The following is a 26,174-nucleotide window of genomic DNA, read 5'->3' as shown; positions in this document are numbered from 1 at the left end:
ACACATAATCCTGCAAACCAAACAGGAACAGACTTGTGCCATTTAGCTGAAGAATATTAGCATTCTTAACGGCGTAGTTATCAATGTGGGCTACCATTAAGATTTTTTTTATTTTACCACTGTCCCATTTTCCACAGTGAGACCTAATTACTAATAACTGGTGTTAACAGTAAACACATCTTAACGACAGCTCATATTGATAACTTCACCCCTCCCTGTTTAATATCTAGGTGTGTAAAGCAAACAAAAAATTTCTCACAAAATCTTTTTTTTTTTTTTGTGCCTGTGATTGTTAATAAATTTAAATAAGTAACATTAAAATAAATGTAATGGGCTCATTAAGTGCCCCATGAAAAAAGATTTACATTCAATTGCTGATGCTGTTGGATGTTAATTCCTAGCTTTCTCCAGGGACAGCAGACCTAAGGCCTCTTTTGGTTAACTGCTTACATAACAAAGGTTATATGAGGTTTTCAATATGATATTTGCACCCCCCCCCCTTCCAGTTTGGATAGTCAAACCTGCAAAACCTTTGATGTTCTTGTCCAAATCTTATTCCTATCCTAACTTACTGTATGTCTTGTCTACACAGTCTACTTTGGCAGTGAAGTTTCTAACTCATTCACCATTGCTTCTGGAGTTCAAAGGGCTCAACACTTTCACCAACACTTTTTAATATCTTTTTAGCACCTCTTCTTATACTAACAGAGAGCCTCATATTTGTATGTGCAGAAGATATTCAAATTTTATGTCCACTTTATTCTCTTCAACAACAATATCAATACAAAACTCCAAGCTATTACCTCTTGGTTTCATACTAAGCAGCTTGTTCTGAACTCCCATAAATCCAAAGACACTTCTATTTTCTGATAAAACTAAACTTACTTTGCCTTCCCCTATCTACCTTGATGATATCCCCGTTCCTCCAATACCGACCACTAGACTGTTAGTTTGGAATCTAAAATGACTCTTATTTTTTCAAGCTCGGATATCACAAGCAGTACAGCGTTCCTTCTACAAGCTTTGATTAATCAGGTCCATTCAATTCTTAATATATCCACTTGCTATGAATATATTAATGCATTCTCTGGTAATTTGTCAGCTAGACTACTGCAATTCATTATACATAGGCCTCCATGTTAAAGCAGACTTCAAATAGTCCAGAATACATCTATTAAAATTAATGAACGGTCTAAAGAAATTTGAGCATGTAAGTCCTATCTTAAAAACGCCCACTATCATAAAAGATCTGATCCTCAGACGAACCGTTGTATTTAGCATGCTATTTAGTTCCCTTTTCTCCTCCTTGGGCTCTTAGGTCTGAACAACTTCAATTTCTCAATGAATCTTCAATTTCTCAATCTACAGGTAGTACAGCTACTACTTACAATTCTGACTATGCAGAGAAACTCTGCAAACGCACTAGTCAGAAACTAAGAAATGAACTTATACATCAATCTACAGGGAAATTCATCATGAATGTTCTAGGCATGCCATTTTCTCGGTCCAAACTGAGAATCATCTGCATATCTTTGGATACATTCAAATCCAACCTTTAAAAACAAAAAATTCTTTTCCCGAGATGCACTCAAACATCTCATGATTGAGTCACTTTTAATTCATTTGACACCCCAGGAGAAGTCGATGGAGTCTGACTCTGGAGGCAGGTACAGTACACCTTATGTTTTATCCCACTCTTTTTTTCCTTTCAATAATTTTCTCCCCCTATCCCTAATGTATGCTGCTTGGTTATGAAAGTCTAGTCTTGAAATGATTTTAGATTGTACGCCGCCTAGATGGTATTACCCGTTAAGTGGGATAGTAAATTTTAATAAAACATGAAACTTGTTAATGTCTCCAGTATACTGTAACATACTGCATACCATAACAATGACTTTGGCTTGAGGTTGAAGTGTGTTAATTAGCTGTACAATGGCCTCAATACCACCTGCCACCTCTTCTGCTGTGTTTTCATGGTTGTTTGTTCCAATCCATAAAACGATCACCTGGAAACAGTAACAAAACAACTTTGAGCTAAGTACCCCACAAATCCAAGCAGAAAGTTGCATTTTGGCATTATCCCCTTTCCATAGTATAAGGTGACTTGTTACATCTTAGGTACACAAGATAACAAAACACAAAACAGTTCTTCCTGCTCCCAAACTGCTCAGTTATTAAAATATTGCAAAGACTCTGAAAAACAGTTATTGAAGCAACCATGGTTCCTTTTTGGCTCCTATGGGCTCTAAAGCAGTAGCACCTAGATTCTCTGGAAGATGGGAAATGGACAGGAGGTGATGCTGTTTGTTGTATCCAGTTCCAGACAGCGTAGCTCAGTACCTATGTTCCTAAAAGTCTCCCACTTGAAGGATAAAGTCATCTCTGCTCCTTTCCTAAAGAAAAGGCCTCACAGAAGAAAGGATGAGATATGAGGAATCACTGTACCTTGGGTTTGATATTTTCTAGCTCTCCATTCTGCAGCCTCCACAGTACATGTCTTGTTGTATCTCCACCAATGCCAAAATTCAGAGCATGGAGTGGGGAAAAAAGCTCTCTCCATAGCTGGAAACATAGGAACAAAGATTAATGCTCATTAAAGGTTCTATTGCAGAGATCATTACAGATCTCTCAGATTTCTATAGGAAATAGAAAGATCCTGTATAAATTATTCCAGAAAAGTTATCTAGAGAACCATGAAAGATGTTTTACTCTGAGAAAGAGAAATAAATGGTGCTTGACAAAAGTGTAATAAATCAAACAGCTCCCAAACTATCCCCTGCAGTTTCAACCCAGGAGTACTAAACTAAATCCACTTAGTTCTCTAGGTAACACAGCTAAAGTAAGCAGTGTTCAGGAAACAGTTACAGGTTGCAACCTGCTTCTTATATCCCCAACTGTAAATGATTAAAAGACTTGCATTTTGTTCTACTGTCAGAACATATCTAGAGAAAGGTATCCAACAGCAGTACCAGAAACATCAATGTAGTTCCAATATTTTCTTTACATGCACTACACTTTTTCCGGCCTAGACATATAGGAAAAAATAGAAGGCTGCTGACAGCACCAATCACCAGTAACCCCTCCCCCAACTACTCCAGCTCAAAAGTGTTACCTCATACTGCTGGAGAAGCTGCACCATTGAGTCGCCCACAAACAACACATCTGGCTCTTTGTCTTTGCAGTCCAGCAAAAACCTCAGGTGCTGCAGACAAATAAGAGAAAAGTCACAGAAATTTCTCAGTATTTTGTACCTAACTGAAAACAGTAGTTGCTTTTTCAGTTTCTGTCAGGCAAGTCCCTTCGTAACTACTGCTGTAACTCTGCAGGACAGAAACTGACATTTGGGGGGGGGGGGGGGGGGGTTATCAATATGGCCTACCATTAAGACAGGTTATTTTAGCACAGATCCCAGTTTGATAACTCCTTCCCCCTAGTCCTTTGCATATAAGAACCCTAGGGCCCTGTTTACTAAGCTGAGCTGTAGCCGCACAAAGCTTTTAGCGTTCGTTAAAAATTAGTGTGTACTAATGTCGTTAGCATGCCTACGGCGTGACTTAGTAAACAGAGCCCCTAGTATTTTAGAAAAGACTCAGTAAAAGCAGGACTTTTTCTAAACTAAAGCAGCAGATGTAGTTGACAGAATGCATATCAGAACAAGCCATTAAAACAAAATGTTCAAATGAGAATCACTTGAGGTTTTGCACATGTAAGTATTGTAACGCAGTATTTAGAAAGAGAACTTAGTTTTAATTATTATGAGCATCTTCAAATCCACATTGAGGTTATTTTAACTTCTAGACGCTGACAGAAGCATCGCTTTAATTCAACGGCTAGACATTAGTGTGGGAATAATTTAAAGTATGTTGAGCTTACTTCAGTTAGTGTCGGGAAATATGTGCCTATTCTCTGCCAATACATGAATGCTTGTTCAATCTGTAATACATCCCATTTAGTGAGAGATTGGTTAGAGGTTCAGCCTGGATGCCTGTTTGTAATGGAGACCTGACTGCATTCCTCAGCCGATCCAGTTATAAGTAAGGTTTGCCTACCAGGTTACAAAGTCATCTCATTGACCCAAGAAGGAAAATAAAAGGGGGGGGGGTATTGCTATGATTTATCAAGATATTTTTCTAGTCTCTGCAGGATTCTTATATTTCTTCTGACTTGGAAAGTTTGTCTTGTCAATTCAAAGATGATACTCTTAGAGGCAATTTAGCTTGTATTTTATTTTCCTGCTCTCTTGGTCATTGGCTGAAAGCTAACGATGCTTTTTATGATTTCATTTTTTGGAACTTCACATATGCTCAATATACTATTTTGCTTGGAGACATTAATGTAACATCTTAAAAACTCTGCAGATACTAATGTTAGTGATTTAAGCTCTTTTTTTGTCAGTGCTAAATTATTATTTTTTACCTCAGTCACAACCTAATCACACCAACTGAATTTACTAGTTTATACAAATACTTTTATATTAGATTCCACAATTGGGTTACCACAATTATGGACAGATTACTTTATGCTTAATTTTACACTCAACTGGGAACAGTATAAACATTGAGAATCTAAGCCTAAAAAGAAATATACTACCAAAGAAAAACAAATGTTGAGCAATTTTGGGCCAAGTTTCATCAATTTCAATTTACAAGTGACTCTGATGCTTTTGATGCTGATTGGAATGGTTTCTGTGAGAAGACTTTAAATGAAATTGCCCCTGCGCATACAAGATTTAGAGTCACTCATAAGAATAATAAATGATTTGATTCAGAGTTATTATCCCTGAAACAAACTTGTAGGAAATTGGAAAAGGAAATGGAAGAAGACTTCAGATCTGGTTGTTAAAGGGGGATTGGAAAAAGGCAATTTATAATTAATTGTAAGACAGCTCAATGTTAAAAGGAAATATTGATACTCAAGATTGATAGGCAATGACATTTCTAATATCAAAGCTCATTTTCAATTAGTCACTACATTGACTGATATTTCTCAAGTTTCAAGTTAGCAGCTTATAGTCTTCCAATGGCTGATGATAATTTAGCTACCTATTTTTAGACCAAAATTATTAACGCTAGAACTTCTTTTATGAATGTGGCGAAAGAGGAGATCTGCACCATTGTTAACTCAATTGAGGTAGCATGTGCTAGAGTTTGGTCAGATTTTTTTTTACCTATTGACTGGTCTTTTTGTTTAAATCTTTGTTTAAAAAATATTCTAGATCTTGTTGTCTGCTGGATCTTTGTCCTCCATTGTCTGATAGCTTCCTCCCCACCTGAGTTCTTTTTTTTTTTTGTTAAATAAATGGAGTCAGAAGCTGCTATCGGCAGGTCTATTTACAACTAGAATGGGTCAGATTAATGTTACACCTATTGTAAAGAATCCTAAAAAAAATCCAGTGGTACGGCGTCCAACTATAGACCAATGGCTTCTATTCCCTTTTTTGTTAAACTCATAGAAAGGCTATTTTCAATTTACCCAATCAGGCTTTAGATCCTGGCATAGCACTGAGAGAGTTGTGATCTCAATGCTAGACAAAGCTTTTGACTTAGTGGACCATGGTACTTTACTATCTGAAATTAAACACATTGGATTATCTGACAAAATCTTGAATTGGCTTAGAGGCTTTATAACCACAAGATCTTATAGAGTTAAGCAATGTGGCTCTTTATCAGAGCTGGAGTAATCCCTGTGGGATCCCTGCTCTCTCCCACACCGTTTGATGTTTTTCTTCATTCTCTGGGCTTAGAATTAAGGGTTAAATACAGATAAAACCAAATTTCTACTGCTCATTAGTACCCCAAAGCTATAATTAGATCATATCTTAAAGTAGACTAGGTATCTACACTCTCCTGTGATTAAGATCTTAGAAGTTTATTCAGATCATATTCTGTCTTTTGAGTTCCATCTCAGGGAGTCTTTTACTAAGGTGCACTACTGTTTTTAGCTCACGCTACAAATCAGCAGATGATAAATGCAGAGATGCCCATGGGCGTCTCAGAGTTTAGCGCCAACTGATTTGTAGCACGAGCTAAAAATGCTAACGCACCTTATTAAAAAAAAACCTTAATGCCTTGGTTAAAAGTTTTTTTTCTTATGAGAAAATTGAGGCACATCAGAAATTTTTTTGAATTTGAATAATTTAGTCTATTAGTACAATCATTACTTCTTTCTAAGCTGGGTTACTGTAATCTTTTTTATTTGGGTGCTCTAAACAAATCATTTAAAAAATTACAAACCATCTAAAATCTGGCAGTGCATTTAATATTTTTGTTGCAGAAATATGATAGCGGAGGACTGGCCTAGTGGTTAGGGTGGTGGACTTTGGTCCTGGGGAACTGAGGAACTGAGTTCAATTCCCGGCACAGGCAGCTCCTTGTGACTCTGGGCAAGTCACTTAACCCTCCATTGCCCACCGCATAGAGCCTGCCATGAGTGGAAAAGCGCGGGGTACAAATGTAACAAAAAATTAAAAAAAAAAAATCTATTTTGTTGAGCTTCATTGGTTGCCAATTGAAGCAAGGATTTTGTTCAAATTTACATGTATATTATTTAAGATTTTGAATGGTGAATGTCCAGAGTACTTATTTCACTTGGGGTTTCAATCAATTATCAGAACCAGAAGATCAATTTTTAATTCCTCTTTTGTTCCTCCTGTGTTGAAGGGAGTCAAATGATTTAACATTTATGAAAAACTTCTTGCATTCCAAGCTGCTAAAGTCTGGAATGAACTGCAACAATGTTGCAATATTTTGTCTATTTTTTTTTCTTTTTAAAAGAAAGTTTAAGACTTCCCTTTTTAAGGGCCAGATGCATCAACCAAATGTTAAAAAATCCAAAATGTTAAAGTCCCTAACGAATTTAAAAAAAACGAAGGATGCACCAAAAAAAAAAAGTTGCACATGTTCGGTGTGGTACTATAAAGTACAATGCATCAAACCTGTGTAATCCCCGTTGGTAATCGGCCCCTAACACATGCGCAGAGCAGCCAAGCGTTATGCTGGCTGCTCTGCGCATGCCAAAAAACGTCAAAAAATGAAAACAAAATAAAAAAAGGGGGCATAGGCCCTCATCAGGAGCGTCCTTCACGGACGGCCTTGCCCCCTCCCCCCCCACCCGAGTTTGCCGCTTCCCCCCGCATCCAAACAGAAATAAAAATCAAAAAAATCAAAACTTTTAAGGCTGTCCCGAGCCCCCTCCCTTTCTCTCTTTCCCAGCCCCGCCCGCCATCCTCCGCCCCCCCCCCCCCCCCGAGGTCGTCACTGTCATTCCCCCTCTCCACCGGGCCCCCCTCCCTCTTACCGGGCCCGCGCAGTGCCTGTGAGGCAAGAAGATTGATTACTTACGTCAGACGGGGGCGGGCCCAGGAGCGACGCCGAAGACTGGAAGGCATCAGCTGAGCTGTTCTTCTTGCCTCACAGGCGCTGCGCGGTCCCGGTAGGAGGGAGGGGGCCCGGTGGAGAGGGGGAACGACAGCGACGACCTCAGGGGGGGCAGGGCAGAGGATGGCGGGCGGGGCTGGGAAAGAGAGAAAGGGAGGGGGGCTTGGGCCAGCCTCAAAAGTTTTGCTTTTTGGATTTTTATCTGTTTGGATGCAGGGGGAAGCGGCGAACTCGGGGGGGGGGGGGGGCAAGGCCGTCCATGAAGGACGCTCCTGACGAGTGCCTTTGCCCCCTCCCGATCTTTTTTTTTTTTTTTTTGCCAGCTTCTTTTGAGGTGCAGGGGGAAACGGAGAGATGACAGCTCAGGCCTTAACGACAGGTCTGAGCTCACGTAAAATTGTAGACGGTAAATGAATCGTTGCAATCTTCGGTATGGTTAGTGCATTCCAAATTGTCCACATTTCAATGGTAGTTTACTCTTTTGCATTCCGTTTTCGTTAGCTGCGTCTTCGGAAAATGGCCTTTAATGCATGCTACTGTTCAAAATTTCTTCGTTAAGGGGGTCGTTACAGGGTCGTTAAGGTTTAGTGCATCTGCCTCTAAGAGATTTGTTCGATAGGTCTCCTCAGGAGTTTGCCCTGGTTATTTCTTAACATTTGTAAACTGCTTTGAACAATATAGAAGTATAATGTAATGTAAAAAATCGTTCAAATGAAGAGAAGCATCACTTGATGTTCTGCACATGTTAAGTATTGCAACTTACATGTGATTTTGCCAAGAAATGGTGGATTTTATAAAACTGCATATCCATGGCTAACAAGGAGTCTTTACCTCCAAAAATTCAAAAGGCTGAATGTCTGAGGGTTAAGCACAATTACCCCCTCAAGCTCTCCTCCAAAGCCCAGGCTCAATTGAAAAGTTAGCTGAAGAGTTACATTTTAATTTTATTTGGATTTTGCTCACACCTTTTCCAGCAGTAGCTCAAGGTGAGTTACATTCAGGTTTACTGGGTATTTCCCTGTCCCTGGAGGGCTCACAATCTAAGTTTGTACCTGAGGCAATAGAGGGTTAAGTGACTTGCTCAAGATCACAAGGAGCAGCAGTGGGATTTGAAATGAGCACCTCTAGATGTCAAGACCGGTGCTCTAACCACTAGGCTACTCCTCCGCTAACATGAACAGGTGTAAATGCCCAAGAGGAAACTGTCCTGTATATATGTATATTGCTTTCTCCGAGGACAAGCAGGCTGCTTGTTCTCACGACTGGGTGACGTCCGCGGCAGCCCCCACCAACCGGAAGAAGCTTCGCGGGCGCGCATGCGCGGCCATCTTCCCGCTCGTGCGTGACCGTTCCCGCCAGTCTTTTCTTTTCCGCGCCTGAGGAGAGTCGTGCCGTCACCGCTCTCCCTTCGCAGCCCCAGAAAGACCGTCGCGTTTACGCGATTTTGTTTGTTTAGTTTTGTGTTTTTCGGTTGCCGCGTGCCCCAGTTTTCTCTCTTTAAAAAAAAAAAAAAAAAAAAGAGAGCACGCGCTTTTTCCCTCGTTTCTAGCGAGGGCGTCGCGTTGCGGCCTTGTGGCCGCGCGATCGATTTATTTTTTCGAGGTGTGATTTCCGCCACCATCGACGACTTTAACTTCGCAGACGCGATTTTTCCGTCGATGTCCTCGAAGGTCCCGAGTGGATTTAAGAAGTGTGGTCGGTGCGGCCGGCCGATCTCGCAGACCGACACCCACGCTTGGTGCCTCCAGTGCCTCGGGCCGGAGCACAATATCAAGTCGTGTTCTCTGTGTCTCGGTCTCCGGAAACGGACTCAGGTTGCGAGGCAAGTTCTGCGGGACCGCCTTTTTGGAACTTGCGCCGGCCCCTCGACGTTGACTTCATCGGTATAGACGCCCGGTCCTTCAGTACCGGAATCGATGCCCGAAAAATCGGCACCGATGGCATCGACCCCAGGAGAACAGGTCCCGTCGGCCCGCCGGTCCTCCGGTGAGGGCAGAGGTGAGAGACTGCGTGGGCAGTCGGCCCCGGTCACTCCTTCAGCCCGTGGCCCTCGGGACCGAACCCTGTCTGACCCGGTTCCTCGGGACCGAGGGGGATCGACCTCCTCCTCCTCCATACCGCCCGGCACCGGTGACGGGCACCGTAAGAAGGCAAAGAAGCACCGTCACCGGTCGCCCTCGACGCATCCGGCTCTCGGTACCGGAGAGGAGTCGACGCCGAAGCGTCCGCGTCGAGAGGAGAGGTCCCCCTCGGTGGTGGAGGTACCGCCACGTCAGGGTCCCGGCACTTCGGTGCAGTCTCCTGGACCCGAGCAGCTTCCGGCACCGATGCCTCTACCAGCCCCCACGTCTTTCCCGACAGCGGGCCTGGACGAGTGCCTCCGAGCCATCCTTCCGGGGATCCTGGAAGGGCTGATGCGCCAGGCTGTGCCGGCGCCGGGGGTGCTTGCGCCCTCTGCGCCGATGACTGTGGTGCCGGCGAGCTCTAGCCCGGTGCCGAGGCTGTCGACGACGCCGCCGCTTGCGGCGCCGGTCTCGACCGCCACGCAGGTGGAGTCCCCGTCGATGTTGATGGAGGGAGCTTCGTCCCCGCCGGCGCGGGAGTCCACCGCTCGACATCGAGGCCTCGGCGCCTCGACGTCGAGCCGGGCCCGGTTCAGGACTCAGCTACATGAGCTTATGTCCGATACCGAGGAAGAGGCCTCGTGGGGGGAAGAGGAGGACCCCAGATATTTCTCCTCAGAGGAGTCTGCGGGTCTTCCCTCGGACCCCACGCCTTCACCTGAGAGGAAGCTCTCACCTCCTGAGAGTCTCTCTTTTGCCTCCTTTGTGCGGGATATGTCTATTTGCATTCCCTTTCCCGTGGTCTCTGTGGATGAGCTGAGGGCTGAGATGCTCGAGGTCCTCGACTATCCATCACCACCTAGAGAGTCCACCACGGTACCGCTGCACAATGTCCTCAAGGAGACACTGCTTCGGAACTGGATGCGACCATTATCTAATCCCACCATCCCCAAGAAAGCAGAGTCCCAGTACAGGATCCACTCGGACCCAGAGTTAATGCGGCCACAATTGCCCCATGACTCGGCGGTCGTGGATTCTGCTCTCAAGAGGGCACGGAGTTCGAGGGATACCGCCTCGGCGCCCCCGGGGCGGGAGTCTCGCACTCTGGACTCGTTTGGGAGGAAGGCCTACCAATCCTCCATGCTCGTGACCCGCATCCAGTCATACCAGCTCTATACGAGCATCCACATGCGGAACAATGTGAAGCAGCTGGCGGACCTGGTCAACAAGCTCCCGCCGGAGCAGTCCAGGCCTTATCAGGAGGTGGTCAGGCAGCTGAAGGCGTGCAGAAAGTTCCTGTCCAGGGGTATCTATGACACCTGTGACGTGGCATCTCGTGCTGCGGCCCAAGGTATAGTGATGCGCAGGCTCTCATGGCTGCGTGCCTCTGACCTGGACAACCGCACCCAGCAGAGACTGGCCGACGTCCCTTGCCGGGGGGATAACATTTTTGGTGAGAAGGTCGAGCAGCTGGTGGACCAACTGCATCAGCGGGAAACCGCCCTCGACAAGCTCTCCCACCGGGCGCCTTCAGCATCCACCTCAGCAGGTGGACGTTTTTCCCGGGCTCGGCAGGCTGCGCCCTATTCCTTTGCAAGGCGTAGGTACACCCAGCCGGCCCGAAGGCCTCGCCAGGCACAGGGACAGCCCCAGCGCGCTCGTTCTCGTCAACAGCATGCGCCTAAGCAGCCCCCTGCGCCTCCACAGCAAAAGCCGGGGACGGGCTTTTGACTGGATCCACGGGAACATAGCCGCCCTCAAAGTGTCCGTACCGGACGATCTGCCGGTCGGAGGGAGGTTAAAATTTTTTCACCAAAGGTGGCCTCTCATAACCTCCGACCAGTGGGTTCTCCAAATAGTGCGGTGCGGATACGCCCTGAATTTGGCCTCCCTGCCACCAAATTGTCCTCCGGGAGCTCAATCCTTCAGCTCCCATCACAAGCAGGTACTTGCAGAGGAACTCTCCGCCCTTCTCAGCGCCAACGCGGTCGAGCCCGTACCACCCGGGCAGGAAGGGCAGGGATTCTATTCCAGGTACTTCCTTGTGGAAATGAATACAGGGGGGATGTGCCCCATCCTAGACCTGAGAGGCCTGAACAAATTCCTGGTCAAAGAAAAGTTCAGGATGCTTTCCTTGGGCACCCTTCTGCCAATGATTCAGAAAAACGATTGGCTATGTTCCCTGGATTTAAAGGATGCATACACTCACATCCCGATACTGCCAGCTCACAGACAGTATCTCAGATTCCGCCTGGGCGCACGGCACTTTCAGTATTGTGTGCTGCCCTTTGGGCTCGCCTCTGCCCCACAAGTGTTTACAAAGTGCCTCGTGGTGGTGGCGGCGTATCTACGCAAGCTGGGAGTGCACGTGTTCCCATATCTCGACGATTGGCTGGTCAAGAACACCTCGGAGGCAGGAGCCCTCCGGTCCATGCAGTGCACTACTCAACTCCTGGAGCTGCTGGGGTTTGTGATAAATTACCCAAAGTCCCATCTCCAGCCAACCCAGTCTCTGGAATTCATAGGAGCTCTGCTGAATACCCAGACGGCTCAGGCCTTCCTTCCCGAACCGAGGGCCAACAACCTCTTGTCCCTGGCTTCGCAGACCAGAGCGTCTCAGCAGGTCACAGCTCGGCAGATGTTGAGACTTCTGGGTCATATGGCCTCCACAGTCCATGTGACTCCCATGGCTCGTCTTCACATGAGATCTGCTCAATGGACCCTAGCTTCCCAGTGGGTTCAAGCCACCGGGAATCTAGAAGATGTCATCCGCCTCTCCACCAGTTGCCGCACTTCACTGCTCTGGTGGACCATCCGGTCCAATTTGACCCTGGGACGTCCATTCCAAATTCCGCAGCCCACGAAAGTGTTGACGACGGATGCATCTCGCCTGGGGTGGGGGGCTCATGTCGATGGGCTTCACACCCAGGGTCTGTGGTCCCTCCAGGAAAAGGATCTGCAGATCAACCTCCTGGAGCTCCGAGCGATCTGGAACGCACTGAAGGCTTTCAGAGACCGGCTGTCCTACCAAATTATTCAAATTCGGACAATCAGGTTGCAATGTATTACACCAACAAGCAGGGGGGCACCGGATCTCGCCCCTTGTGTCAGGAAGCCGTCGGCATGTGGCGGTGGGCTTGCCAGTCCGGCATGCTCCTCCAAGCCACATACCTGGCAGGTGTAAACAACAGTCTGGCCGACAGACTGAGCAGAGTCATGCAACCGCACGAGTGGTCGCTTCATTCCAGAGTGGTACGCAAGATCTTCCGAGAGTGGGGCACCCCCTCGGTGGACCTTTTCGCCTCTCAGACGAACCACAAGCTGCCTCTGTTCTGTTCCAGACTACAGGCCCACGGCAGACTGGCGTCGGATGCCTTTCTCCTCCATTGGGGGACCGGCCTCCTGTATGCTTATCCTCCCATACCTTTGGTGGGGAAGACCTTACTGAAGCTCAAGCAAGACCGCGGCACCATGATTCTGATAGCGCCCTTTTGGCCCCGTCAGATCTGGTTCCCTCTTCTTCTGGAGTTGTCCTCAGAAGAACCGTGGAGATTGGAGTGTTTTCCGACTCTCATCTCGCAGAACGACGGAGCGTTGCTGCACCCCAACCTTCAGTCCCTGGCTCTCACGGCCTGGATGTTGAGGGCGTAGACTTCACTGCGTTGGGTCTGTCTGAGGGTGTCTCCCGTGTCTTGCTTGCCTCTAGGAAGGATTCCACTAAAAAGAGTTACTTTTTCAAGTGGAGGAGGTTTGTCGTTTGGTGTGAGAGCAAGGCCCTAGAACCTCGTTCTTGCCCTGCACAGAACCTGCTTGAATACCTTCTGCACTTATCGGAGTCTGGCCTCAAGGCCAACTCAGTAAGGAATCACCTTAGTGCGATTAGTGCTTACCATTATCGTGTGGAAGGTAAAGCCATCTCTGGAGAGCCTTTAGTCGTTCGATTCATGAGAGGCTTGCTTTTGTCAAAGCCCCCTATCAAGCCTCCTGCAGTGTCATGGGATCTCAACGTCGTCCTCACCCAGCTGATGAAACCTCCTTTTGAGCCACTGAATACCTGCCATCTGAAGTACTTGACCTGGAAGGTCATTTTCTTGGTGGCAGTTACTTCAGCTCGTAGGGTCAGTGAGCTTCAAGCCCTAGTAGCTCATGCTCCATATACCAAATTTCATCACAACAGAGTAGTGCTCCGCACCCACCCAAAGTTCCTGCCGAAGGTGGTGTCGGAGTTCCATCTTAACCAGTCAATTGTCTTGCCAACATTCTTCCCCAGGCCGCATACCCGCCCTGCTGAACGTCAGTTGCACACATTGGACTGCAAGAGAGCATTGGCCTTCTACTTGGAGCGGACACAGCCCCACAGACAGTCCGCCCAATTGTTTGTTTCTTTCGACCCTAACAGGCTAGGGGTCGCTGTCGGGAAACGCACCATCTCCAATTGGCTAGCAGATTGCATTTCCTTCACTTACGCCCAGGCTGGGCTGGCTCTTGAGGGTCATGTCACGGCTCATAGTGTTAGAGCCATGGCAGCGTCAGTGGCCCACTTGAAGTCAGCCACTATTGAAGAGATTTGCAAAGCTGCGACGTGGTCATCTGTCCACACATTCACATCACATTACTGCCTCCAGCAGGATACCCGACGCGACAGTCGGTTCGGGCAGTCGGTGCTGGAGAATCTGTTTGGGGTGTAAATCCAACTCCACCCTCCAGGACCCGAATTTATTCTGGTCAGGCTGCACTCTCAGTTAGTTGTTCTTCGTAGGTCAATTTCTGTTATACCCTCGCCGTTTGCGAGGTTCAATTGACCTGGGTTCTTGTTTTGAGTGAGCCTGAGAGCTAGGGATACCCCAGTCGTGAGAACAAGCAGCCTGCTTGTCCTCGGAGAAAGTGAATGATACATACCTGTAGCAGGTGTTCTCCGAAGAGACAGCAGGCTGATTGTTCTCACCTACCCTCCCCCCCTTTGGAGTTGCGTTTTCATGTTGTTTCTTGCTTGTCATTCAACTGGCGGGAACGGTCACGCACGAGCGGGAAGACGGCCGCGCATGCGCGGTGGGCGTGCCCCGCGTGCGGACCGCCCGCAAAGCTTCTTCCGGTTGGTGGGGGCTGCCGCGGAAGTCACCCAGTCGTGAGAACAATCAGCCTGCTGTCCTCGGAGAACACCTGCTACAGGTATGTATCATTCACTGTTCTAAAATATGGAATAAATTAAGGTTCACCAAGAACATGCTTCCTCGAAATATCTGCATACTGTAGCATAAACATACGAGAACCACCTTTTCTAAAATCATTACTTATACATGTGTGTTGATTCACATATATACACCTGTTAGTCACACATATCAACAGTATGTAACTTTTCTAGAACTTTTTCTGGCCAAAAGGACAGTTACTAGGGCGACAAGCCCAAAATGTATCCAGAAGAAGGTGGTTGTCAATGGCTATGCAACATACTGCAGATGAAAGCGACTGCAGCATCTGCTACAAAGTAAGTGGGTACAGGCAAGAGTAATAGAATGCAAGGAACCAAGTGAAAGAAGTTAAGGGACCTATTCTGTGCCTTCATCATTTCAAGGGAAACTGCCCAAAAGACCTATCATGACACAAAACTAAGACTGGTTACTCTGTTACCCGATGATGAACCAGCCAGGGAGTTTGTTTAACTATCTGGCCTACACCACCAGTTCTGGAGACTGGATTCATTTTTACTTTCAGACTGGACAAACTGATGAGCCTGAAGACCATATGGATCTGGGTGGAGGATAACAACATTTCAAAGTCAGTGTTCTTGTTACCAGATGATAACATTCTCTCCCTTGTTTTTCAGCTGTTTTCTCAACCCTTTCCTAAATCTCTCTTGAGCATATCCAAAATCCACCACAGTGATGGCCTTCAGCACCTTTGCTAGTAGGCCATTTCAGGCCTCGCCATCAACTTTGCTTATGCATAAAACACTTAAGCCAGCAACTTGGCTCCTTTCTATGTCTTGTTGCCAAGTTCTATAATAAACAGCCACCAAGGTTAGTGATGCTCTAGTTAAAAAAACCCCAAAAAAGATATGGTTTGTCTGAGTCTGGCAGAGAAGGTAAAATTATGTATAATCATACCTGATAATTTTCTTTCCATTAATCATAGCTGATCAATCCATAGACTGGTGGGTTGTGTCCATCTACCAGCAGGTGGAGATAGAGAGCAAACTTTTGCCTCCCTATATGTGGTCATGTGCTGCCGGAAACTCCTCAGTATGTCGATATCAAAGCTCCATCCGCAGGACTCAGCACTTAGAGAATTACACCCACGAAGGGACACTCTGCCCAGCTCACCACCGCCGAAACGGGGGAGGGGAATTAACCCAGCTCATCCCCACACAAGTGGGGGAGGGGAATCCGTCCAGCTCATCCCCGCGGAGCGGGGGAGGGACACCACACCCGCCGATGCGGGGGGATCTGGCTTATCCTGCAACCGCAACCGCGGGAGGAGCTGACTGACCCTAACACCGCCGAAGCGGGAGGGGTACAAAGCTGCCCTACAGCCGCACGAAGCGGGAGGGAGTGCCGGCAGAATTTATGTCTCAATCCAGCCCCGTAAAACGGGGGGGAGAGGAATGCAGCAGCTCACTGTAACACAAACTCGTCTCAACTCTTGAAGAATCCAAGTGAAAAAACTTGAACACGAAGTCTTTCTGAAGTAACTGAAGACTAAACTTGAACCTGAAATGCAACCAGAATAAAAACAGTACAGATATCTGGGAGGGGCTATGGATTGATCAGCTATGATTAATGGAAAGAAAATTATCAGGTATGATTATACATAATTTTACCTTCCATATCATCAAGCTGATCAATCCATAGACTGGTGGGATGTACCGAAGCAGTACTCACCCAGGGCGGGACATTGAAATCCCTGACCTCAACACTGAAGCTCCAAACCGGGCCTCCGCCCGTGCAGCCACCGCCAAACGGTAAGCTTGGAGAATGTATGAGCCGAAGCCCAAGTTGCCGCCTTGCATATCTCTTCCAAGGAGACGGATCCGGCCTCTGCCATCGAGGCCGCCTGAGCTCTCGTGGAGTGAGCCTTCAGCTGGATAGGCGGCACCTTCCCCGCGGCCACATAAGCCGCTGCAATGGCTTCCTTGACCCATCTTGCCACTGTAGGCTTAGCAGCCTGCAGACCCTTACAAGGACCTGCAAACAGGACAAACAGATGATCCGATTTCCGGAAATCATTGGTCACTTCCAAGTATCTGATGATGACTCGCCTCACATCCAGATATTTAAGAGCAGAGTACTCCTCTGGGTAGTCCTCCCTACGAAAGGAAGGGAGACAGAGCTGCTGAATCACATGGAAGCGAGAAACAATCTTGGGCAGAAAGGAAGGCACTGTGCGAATAGTCACTCCTGCCTCAGTGAACTGCAGAAAAAGCTCTCGACATGAGAGCGCCTGGAGCTCGGAAACTCTTCTGGCTGAAGTGATAGCCACCAAAAAGACTGCTTTCCACGTCAGGTCTTTCAGAGATGCCCTTGACAAGGGTTCAAAAGGCGGCTTCTGCAATGCTCTTAGCACCAGATTGAGATTCCACGCAGGCACCACTGAGTGCAGAGGAGGGCGCAGGTGATTAACTCCCTTGAGAAAGCGCACCACATCTGGCTGCGAAGCCAGGGAAGCACCCTTCAGGCGGCCCCTGAAGCAAGCCAGAGCCGCTACCTGGACTTTAAGGGAACTGAGCGACAGGCCTTTCTCCAGACCTTCTTGCAGGAACGCCAACACTGAAGAAATTGGAGCAGTGAAGGGAGAAAGTGAGCCTGCTTCACACCACGCTGCAAAGATACGCCAAACCCTGGCGTAAGCAGTAGAAATAGAGCGCTTCCTCGCTCTTAGCATAGTGGCGATGACCTTGTCTGAAGCCCTTCTTCCTCAGTCGCTGCCGCTCAATAGCCAGGCCTTAAGCCCAAAGGGGGAGGGATCCTCCATCACCACGGGACCCTGATGTAACAGGCCCTGCTCCACTGACAGCCGCAGAGGATCGTTCGACTGAGAGCCTGATCAAGTCCGCATACCAGGGACGTCTGGGCCAATCCGGACCCACCAGGATTACCCTGCCGGGGCTTTGCCACCCGGTCTAGCACCCTGCCCAACCTGGGCCAGGGCGGGAACACATAGAGGAGCTCTTGTGTCGGCCACTGCTGGAGAAGAGCATCTACTCCCAGGGATCGAGGGTCCCGTCCTCTGCTGAAAAAGCGCGGCACTTGGCAATTGGCCGATGACGCCATCAGATCTAGGCTCGGCTGGCCCCAGCGCTTCGTGATGTCCAAGAACGCCTGAGCAGATAGTTGCCACTCTCCGGGCTCCAAGGTATGGCGACTGAGAAAGACCGCCTTGACATTCATGGCTCCGGCAATGTGGGCCGCTGAAAGCTGCTCCAGGTTCGCTTCCGCCCACTGTCAAAGATTCATAGCCTCCTTGGCTAGAGGGGCGCTCTTGGTACCTCCCTGGCGGTTGACATAGGCCACAGCCGTGGCATTGTCTGACAGGACCCGTACAGGCTTCAACACCAGTACCGGGATGAACTCCAAAAGCGCCAACCGAATGGCTCTGAGTTCCAGGAGGTTGATAGACCACTTTGCCTCTGCAGGAGACCAGAGCCCCTGCGCTGTCCTTCCCAAGCAGTGGGCTCCCCAGCCCGACAAAGAGGCGTCCGTCGTGACGACAATCCACTCTGGGATCACCAGAGGCATTCCCGCAGACAACTTGTCTGTCTGCATCCACCAGCTCAGCGCCTTGCGCACTGCTGGGTCCAAGGGAAGGCGCACGGCATAATCCTCCGACATCGGAGTCCAGCGCCGCAGCAAAGATTGCTGAAGTGGTCTCATATGAGCCCTGGCCCAGGGCACTACTTCCATCGTGGCCGTCATAGAGCCCAACAGCTGCACATAGTCCCAAGCCCGAGAAGGAGAGGCTACTAGGAATTGGTCCACTTGAGCCTGAAGTTTGACAATCCGATTGTCTGGCAGGAACACTCTGCCCACTTGGGTGTCGAATCGAACTCCCAGGTACTCCAGGGACTGAGCCGGGCGCAGCTGGCTCTTCTCCCAGTTGATGATCCATCCCAGGGAGCTCAAAAGAGCAACTACCCGGTCCACAGCTTTGCCGCACTCTGCATAAGAGGGGGCTCGGATCAACCAGTCGTCCAGATAAGGATGGACTTGTACCCCTTCCTTTCGTAGGAAGGCCGCAATGACCACCATTACTTTGGAAAAGGTCCGCGGAGCAGTAGCCAACCCGAATGGGAGGGCTCTGAACTGGAAGTGTCGGCCCAGGACTGCAAAACGCAGAAAGCGTTGATGAGGAGGCCAGATGGGAATATGCAGATACGCTTCCTTGATGTCCAAGGAGGCCAAGAACTCTCCTGCCTTCACTGCCGCTATAACAGAGCGGAGAGTCTCCATGCGAAAGTGCCGCACTTTCAAGGCCCGATTGACCCCTTTGAGGTCGAGGATAGGCCGGACAGAACCTCCTTTCTTTGGTACCACAAAGTAAATGGAGTAACGTCCCTTGCCAAGCTGACTTTCTGGCACCGGAACGACCGCGCCCAGGCGGATCAGATTGTCCAAGGTCTGCTGCACTGCCACAGCTTGACCGGAGACTTGCAGGGAGAGAGTACGAACCCGTCTCTTAAGGGTCGGCAGAACTCTAGCTTGTAGCCGTCTCTGATGACTTCCAGCACCCACGCGTCTGAAGTTATTGTGGTCCACTCGCCCCGAAACGAGGACAGCCGTCCTCCAATCTGCACTGGGGCGTGGACCAAGGCCCCGTCATTGGGTACGAGACCCTGGGGGAGGACCGGAGGGAGCCCCTCCGGGACGGCGGTCTCTGCGAAAGGAATGCTGCTTGGGGGAGAAATTCCTCTTGAAGGAAGAGGGGGCAGAGGAACCCGACTTGCCCGGGCGGTACCGACGGGCTTCCTGCAACCGTCCTCTGGAGGTACCGGGACGAGTACTAGCCCGAGCCCTGACCTCTGGTAATTTCTTGCCCTTGGACGTGCCGAGATCGGTCACGATTTTGTCCAGCTCGACCCCAAAGAGCCGCTTGCCTTTAAAAGGCAATCTAGCCAGGCGGGATTTAGAGGCGTGGTCAGCAGACCAATGTTTCAGCCAAAGCCACCGCCACGCAGAGACTGTCTGAGCCATGCCTTTAGCTGAGGCTCTCAAGACATCATACAGCAAGTCTGCCAAATAGGCTAAGCCCGATTCCAGGGCCGGCCAATCAGCCCTCAAGGAATGATCCGAGGGGGAAGCCCGCTGCACCATAGTCAGGCACGCCCTGGCCACATAGGAGCCGCAAACAGAGGCCTGCAAACTTAAAGCAGCTGCCTCAAAGGACGACCTTAAGGCCGCCTCCAATCTTCTGTCTTGGGCGTCCTTTAGGGCCGTGCCACCTTCCACCGGCAAAGCCGTTTTCTTAGTCACCGCAGTGATTAAAGAATCCACGGTAGGCCACAGATAGGCCTCACGTTCACTCACAGCCAAAGGATAGAGGCGGGACATAGCCCTAGCCACTTTAAGGCTCGCTTCCGGGACATCCCATTGAGCCGAAATTAAGGTGTGCATGGCATCATGCACGTGGAAGGTTCTAGGCGGGCGCTTCGTCCCCAGCATAATGGCAGAGCCAACAGGGGCTGAGGGAGAGACGTCCTCCGGAGAGGAAATCTTCAAAGTGTCCATGGCCTGTAACAACAGGTTGGGCAAATCCTCTGGGCTAAAAAGCCGCGCTGCAGAGGGGTCATCCGCTCCATCCGAGCGGGGATCTATCTCCTCCAAGGAATCCGCAAGGACCGTTGGGAGACCTCAGACACGCTGCCCTCATCTACATCGGAGGAGACAAAGTCCTCCAAGGCCTGGGAATCAACCCGAGGGCGTTACCTCTGGGAACCTCAACCTCTTTACCAGACGAGGGAGCAGGGGCAGCGTTTTGCATGAGGAAAGCCTGATGCAGCAGCAAAACTGTTGGAATGTAATTGTATTTTACATGCATTGCCTGTCACCTATTATTTCTCTGTGATTACTCTGTGACCTCTGATGTGAATTACTTAGAGAGGTCACACAGCTATGCAACTTCCTGTGGGGGTAGATGCAGCACATGCAGCACATGGAGCACATGGAGCTCATGATCTCTCCTAACCTGAGAGGATCTATGGTGGTGTGAGCATCCATTACCATCTAAGCACATGGAAGGAGCTGATAATACAAATGTATAGTAATATGTATATATAAGCCTGTCTGATTATAATCTAACTACAAACTGTGAGTAAACAGATGTTTTGTTACTTCAACTTTAAAGTGACTCAGCAGTGAATTATTCAGGGGTGAATGAGAGAGAGATGAAGAAAGAAATTAACATTTCTAAAGCTGAAGCTGTGTGTACTAAAATCTGCTAATTATTTACTACAAATAATCCAACAAAAGGGTTATGGGCCCAGGGCTCAGGAATTGAAAAAGAAGAGAAATATTACCAGGCAGAAAAAAAGGCCACATTTTTCTCTTAAGTTTTAAAGGAAAGATTCAGTCTGTCTCTCTCTCCCCCCACACAGCAGACAGAAGGCTAAGAAAATGGCTGAGGGAAGAAATTCACCATTTTTCTATTCTCTCAAGGTGCCTAGATTAACTGAGTTTAATTATCAGAAGTGGGAACTAAGATTCATATGTCTCCTTCGAGCAAAAGGATTAAATATATGCTTAGACCAAGACAGAACAGCTGAAAATATGGCTGAATGGGACAATGCAAACTATTATGTGAAGTGCATGCTTTTGGAAGCTCTCTCAGAGAAACAAGCCATATTAGTGGAGGGAAAAGATACACCAAAGGACATTTTATATAAACTGAGAACTATGTATGCAACTACATATGCAAAGCAGCAACCAATTTGGTTAGCAGAGTTGAATGAAACCAAATTAAGGGATAAAAGTAAGTGTAATGATCACATTATGCATCTTATGTCTACATTTCAAAAGTTAGAACTTTCTGGAATTCCCATGTGTGATGCATTGAAAAGAGCATTTCTTTTTACCTCACTATCAAAGAAGTTTGATGTTTTTAGGTCTGTAAATGAGGCCATTGAAGGGCAATCTTTTGAACAGACAACATCAAAACTAAGGCAGGAATGCATAATAAATGATTCTGAGGAGATGTGTTCTCAAAGCAAGTCAGAGAGAAATGAAACAAATTTCTTGGCAAAGAACAGAGGAAGGCGGAGCTATGGGAAAACTCCACCCAAGGGCAAGCTGATTTGCTACTCATGTGGAAAGGAGGGACATGTATCTAAATGGTGTAAGGAAACACAAAACACTCCCTCTAGCTCACCTAAGCCAATGGAACTAAAGAATTTTCAAACCAGGAAATGTATGAAGGACAAAGATAAACACAAGGGTTTTCTAATGGCAGAAAAATCTTTGACTATGGTAAATAATAATTCAAATGAAAGTACTTGGATTTTGGATTCGGGGAGCACATGCCATTTAACCAATTGTAAGAATTTCTTTCAGGAAATGTGTCCAGAGGAAGGTATTCTTAAAACTGCAAACGCAGGGACTGCTAAGATCCAAGCAAAAGGTATTGGATTCTTAAAATGCAAAGTGTCCAATGAAGTTAAAGAAATTCCTGTAAGTGATGTTTTGTATATTCCCCAAGCAGTTTGCAATATGCTTAGTGTATCTACATTAGATAAGAAGGGATTTGTGATTCATTTTGAAAACAGTAAGTGCACAATCTCTAAAAATGATGAAGTGTATGCTGAAGCTTTTATGCATAATGATGTTTATAAACTGAGCATTTCAGGTGAAGCCTCACATATGGCGCAAGTAAGGAAGAATGATGGTAAATGTAGTCTGGAAATCTGGCACCGCCGCCTGGGACATCGTGATTCTAAGGTGATCCAGGATCTTTACAGTAAGCAACTGGCCACCGGCATTCAGATAAGTGCAGATGCTGGTAAAATGGAGAAATGCATAGACTGTGTTACTCAAAAGGTGTAAGACCCTCATTTCCTGCATACACAGGAAATAGGAGTAATAAAGTGCTGGACTTAATACACAGTGACTTATGTGGACCGTTTAATATCCCATCATTGGGAAATAACAGATTTGTGCTAATATTCTTGGATGATTTCTCTAGATACTGTGTGGCCTATTTGCTGAAAGAAAAAAGTCAAGTCACAGACATGCTGAAGAAATACGTAGCCATGGTGAGCAATAAATTTGAAAGAAAACCAAAGGTTCTTCAGACCGACAATGGTGGTGAGTTCATTTCACAAAGCATGCGCACATTTCTAGAACAAGAAGGCATTCAGCATATCACAACAGTAGCTTATACACCAGAGCAAAATTCTGTTGCAGAGAGAAAATTTAGGTCACTTGTGGAAATGACCAGATGTATGCTGTCAGATAGCAATCTCCCTAAAAGACTATGGGGGGAAGCCATTCTCACAGCAGTGTACCTACAAAACAGAATGCCAACTAAAGGCGCTGAGCGCACACCACATGAGACATGGCATGGTAGGAAGCCAAACCTGTCACACATAAGGACATTTGGAAGTACAGCATATGCTCATGTACCAAAGCAAAGAAGGCATAAGCTGGATTCCACAACAGAAAGGGGCATTTTAGTTGGCTATACTCCAGGACACAAAGGATATAGAATTTTGAATCTGAAAACTGGCATTGTTGGCATAAGACATGTTACATATTTTGATGAAAACAAAAGGGTTGATAAAGGCTGGATTATCCCAGATGAGCCTTATCATCCAGAATATGAAACTAGAACCATAATAGACATGCCAGTGTATATAAATGCCATACCAAGGCAGATGTCTGAAAGCAACTCATCTGTATCTAACGAGGAACAGGCAGAGGAAGCAGACACAGAAAGGATCATTGAAGAAGACAGTACAGTTGGAGAAGGGGAATCAATTGGAGAAGGACTCTCAGATATAGAGGATGCAGAAAGGTCAGACCAACCTGTTGTCAGACGCTCATCCAGGGAAAACAAAGGTGTTCCACCCCCAAGACTGTCTTACCTAACAAAGTCAGCAGAAGCTCAAGAGCCCTTAACATGGGATGAGATTGAGAAAATGTCAGCAGAAGAAGCTGCTGAATGGCATAAAGCTGCACAAGAAGAAATTGATGCATTGGATAAAAATAATACTTGGATTCTTACAAAATTACCTCCTGGCAAGAAAGCTATAGGATGCAAATGGGTATTCAAGTTAAAAAGGAATGCACAAGGAAAAGTGGAAAGGTATAAAGCCAGATTAGTGGCAAAGGGATATCTTCAAAAATATGGAGAAGATTTTGATGAAGTGTTTGCACCTGTAGTGAAACACACGACAATAAGAACACTTCTGAGCATTGCAGTCTCAAAAGGCATGCAAGTCAAACACATTGATGTGAAAACAGCATTTCTTCACGGAGATATAACTGAAGACTTGTACATGGAACAGCCAACAGGTTTCATAAATACAAAACAAAGACAGCTAGTGTGTAAATTAAACAAAGGTCTTTATGGATTAAAGCAAAGTGCAAAATGTTGGAATGAAAAATTGCATGAAATATTGACAAATTTAGGATTTAAGCAAGGTGAAGCAGATAAATGCTTGTACACTAGGTGCACAAATGGACAATATGCATACATTTTAGCTTTTGTTGATGATCTGCTCATTGCAAGCAAAAGTGAGCAAGAGTACAAGGACATTGTAAAGTGTTTAAACCTCAATGTTGAGATAAAAGAACTTGGTAATGTGTCATACTATCTTGGTATAGAAATTGAGAAACAAAATGATGGTTCTTATCTTCTAAGCCAGAAGCAGAAAATAAATGAGCTTATTGAAAGTTTAGGTATGCAAGATGCCCAAGTTGTAAGCACTCCCATGATCACTGATTTTCTGAAGGATGAAACAGTAAGAGAACCTTTACCAGATAACATCCAATATAGATCAGCCATAGGTAAGCTTTTATATCTAGCTACCACATACAGGGCTGATATAGCAAATGCAGTAGGAATTTTGAGCAGAAGGGTCAGCTCACCTACCAAATCAGATTGGACTGCAGTTAAAAGGATGGTAAGGTATTTAAAGGGTACCATTGATTGTAAATTAAAGATTTCAGCCAATAGTAATCCAAAACTAATATGTTACTGTGATTCAGATTGGGCAGGGGATCATTCTGATTATAAATCCACAAGTGGATATGTGTTTATGTATGGAAATGTACAAATTTCATGGGCCAGTCATAAACAAAGTATTGTGAGTTTGTCTTCTACAGAAGCTGAATATGTGGCCGTATCGGAAGCGTGCAGAGAACTGATGTGGATTGAAAAACTTTTGCTGGATTTTGGAATAGCTGAACAGAGACCAATCCAGATAATGGAAGATAATCAGAGCTGCATCCGACTGTCACAGAATGACAAGGTTCAGTCACGTACCAAGCACATCGCAACGAAATACCACAACGTGCGAGAGCTGGCGAAAGAAGGGGTCATCAGTCTACACTATTGTCACACCAGTGAGATGACAGCTGACATCATGACCAAACCGTTACCCAGAGAACATTTTGTGAATCTGCGTATAAAGCTTGGACTTTGTATGAATAAATAATTGCATGACAGTTATGCATGAGAAGGGGTTTGTTGGAATGTAATTGTATTTTACATGCATTGCCTGTCACCTATTATTTCTCTGTGATTACTCTGTGACCTCTGATGTGAATTACTTAGAGAGGTCACACAGCTATGCAACTTCCTGTGGGGGTAGATGCAGCACATGCAGCACATGGAGCACATGGAGCTCATGATCTCTCCTAACCTGAGAGGATCTATGGTGGTGTGAGCATCCATTACCATCTAAGCACATGGAAGGAGCTGATAATACAAATGTATAGTAATATGTATATATAAGCCTGTCTGATTATAATCTAACTACAAACTGTGAGTAAACAGATGTTTTGTTACTTCAACTTTAAAGTGACTCAGCAGTGAATTATTCAGGGGTGAATGAGAGAGAGATGAAGAAAGAAATTAACATTTCTAAAGCTGAAGCTGTGTGTACTAAAATCTGCTAATTATTTACTACAAATAATCCAACAAAAACAAACTCGGGGGAGAAACCCCCCAGACTGTGCACTTCCGCAGCCTGGGCAACAGCCCTAGACGCACCCTCAACCGGCGCTCACACGAGCGGGGGAGAGACATGCTGCGCATCCAAAATGGCGTCCGGCGCGACACTCCGCGAAGGAGCCGCGCGGGAAAAAACGGCGCTTAACTTTAGCCGCTTTGTGCCGTCGCCCAAATTAAGGGCGTTCATGGCATTGTCTCCAACCTCAAGGGCGGCCCACGAAGAAGCCGTCCGAGCCGCGTGGCCGGCCAAGATGGCGGAGGCGAGGAGCGGGGGATGGGCGTTTATGGCGGGAAAAACCGCCACGCCGGAGGAAGGACCGGGACATTCATCGGTCACTAAGCTGTCACCCATCAAGGGCGAATCAGGCTGTAAAACCCCCGCATCCCCTTTAGAAGCGCTCCAGCGATCCGGGGAGCGACCCTTTGCGCCCTCGCCCTCCGACGCCATATGCCACGAGGAGAAGAATCGGGGAACCCCCTGCCCGCTATAAAAAGGTAAAATTACCTGCTTGCCGCTCCGAGCTGTAACGAACTGGTGTCCCAGTGAGTAGCTGCAATGAACGTTTAAATAAACGTC

The 26,174-nt window shown here is 47.0% G+C and overlaps 1 protein-coding gene across 2 annotated transcripts in view; it reads right to left on the bottom strand.

Moving 5' to 3' along the window:
* PAFAH1B2 (platelet activating factor acetylhydrolase 1b catalytic subunit 2) overlaps positions 1-26,174 on the bottom strand; it is a 38,379-nt gene that overhangs the window by 5,711 nt on the left and 6,494 nt on the right. For both annotated transcript variants that reach the window (XM_030221128.1, XM_030221127.1), the window contains exons 3-5: positions 3,113-3,202; positions 2,446-2,562; positions 1,884-2,006 (exon numbers count right to left, since the gene is read on the bottom strand). In XM_030221128.1, coding sequence (XP_030076988.1) covers positions 1,884-2,006; positions 2,446-2,562; positions 3,113-3,202 — 330 coding nt within the window. The remainder of the gene's footprint in view (positions 1-1,883; positions 2,007-2,445; positions 2,563-3,112; positions 3,203-26,174) is intronic.

This window comes from Microcaecilia unicolor, chromosome 12, assembly GCF_901765095.1.
Source record: "Microcaecilia unicolor chromosome 12, aMicUni1.1, whole genome shotgun sequence".
NCBI lineage: Eukaryota > Metazoa > Chordata > Amphibia > Gymnophiona > Siphonopidae > Microcaecilia > Microcaecilia unicolor.
The sequence above is the reverse complement of the archived record's forward strand: the minus strand, read 5'-3'. Positions and strand labels throughout refer to the sequence as shown.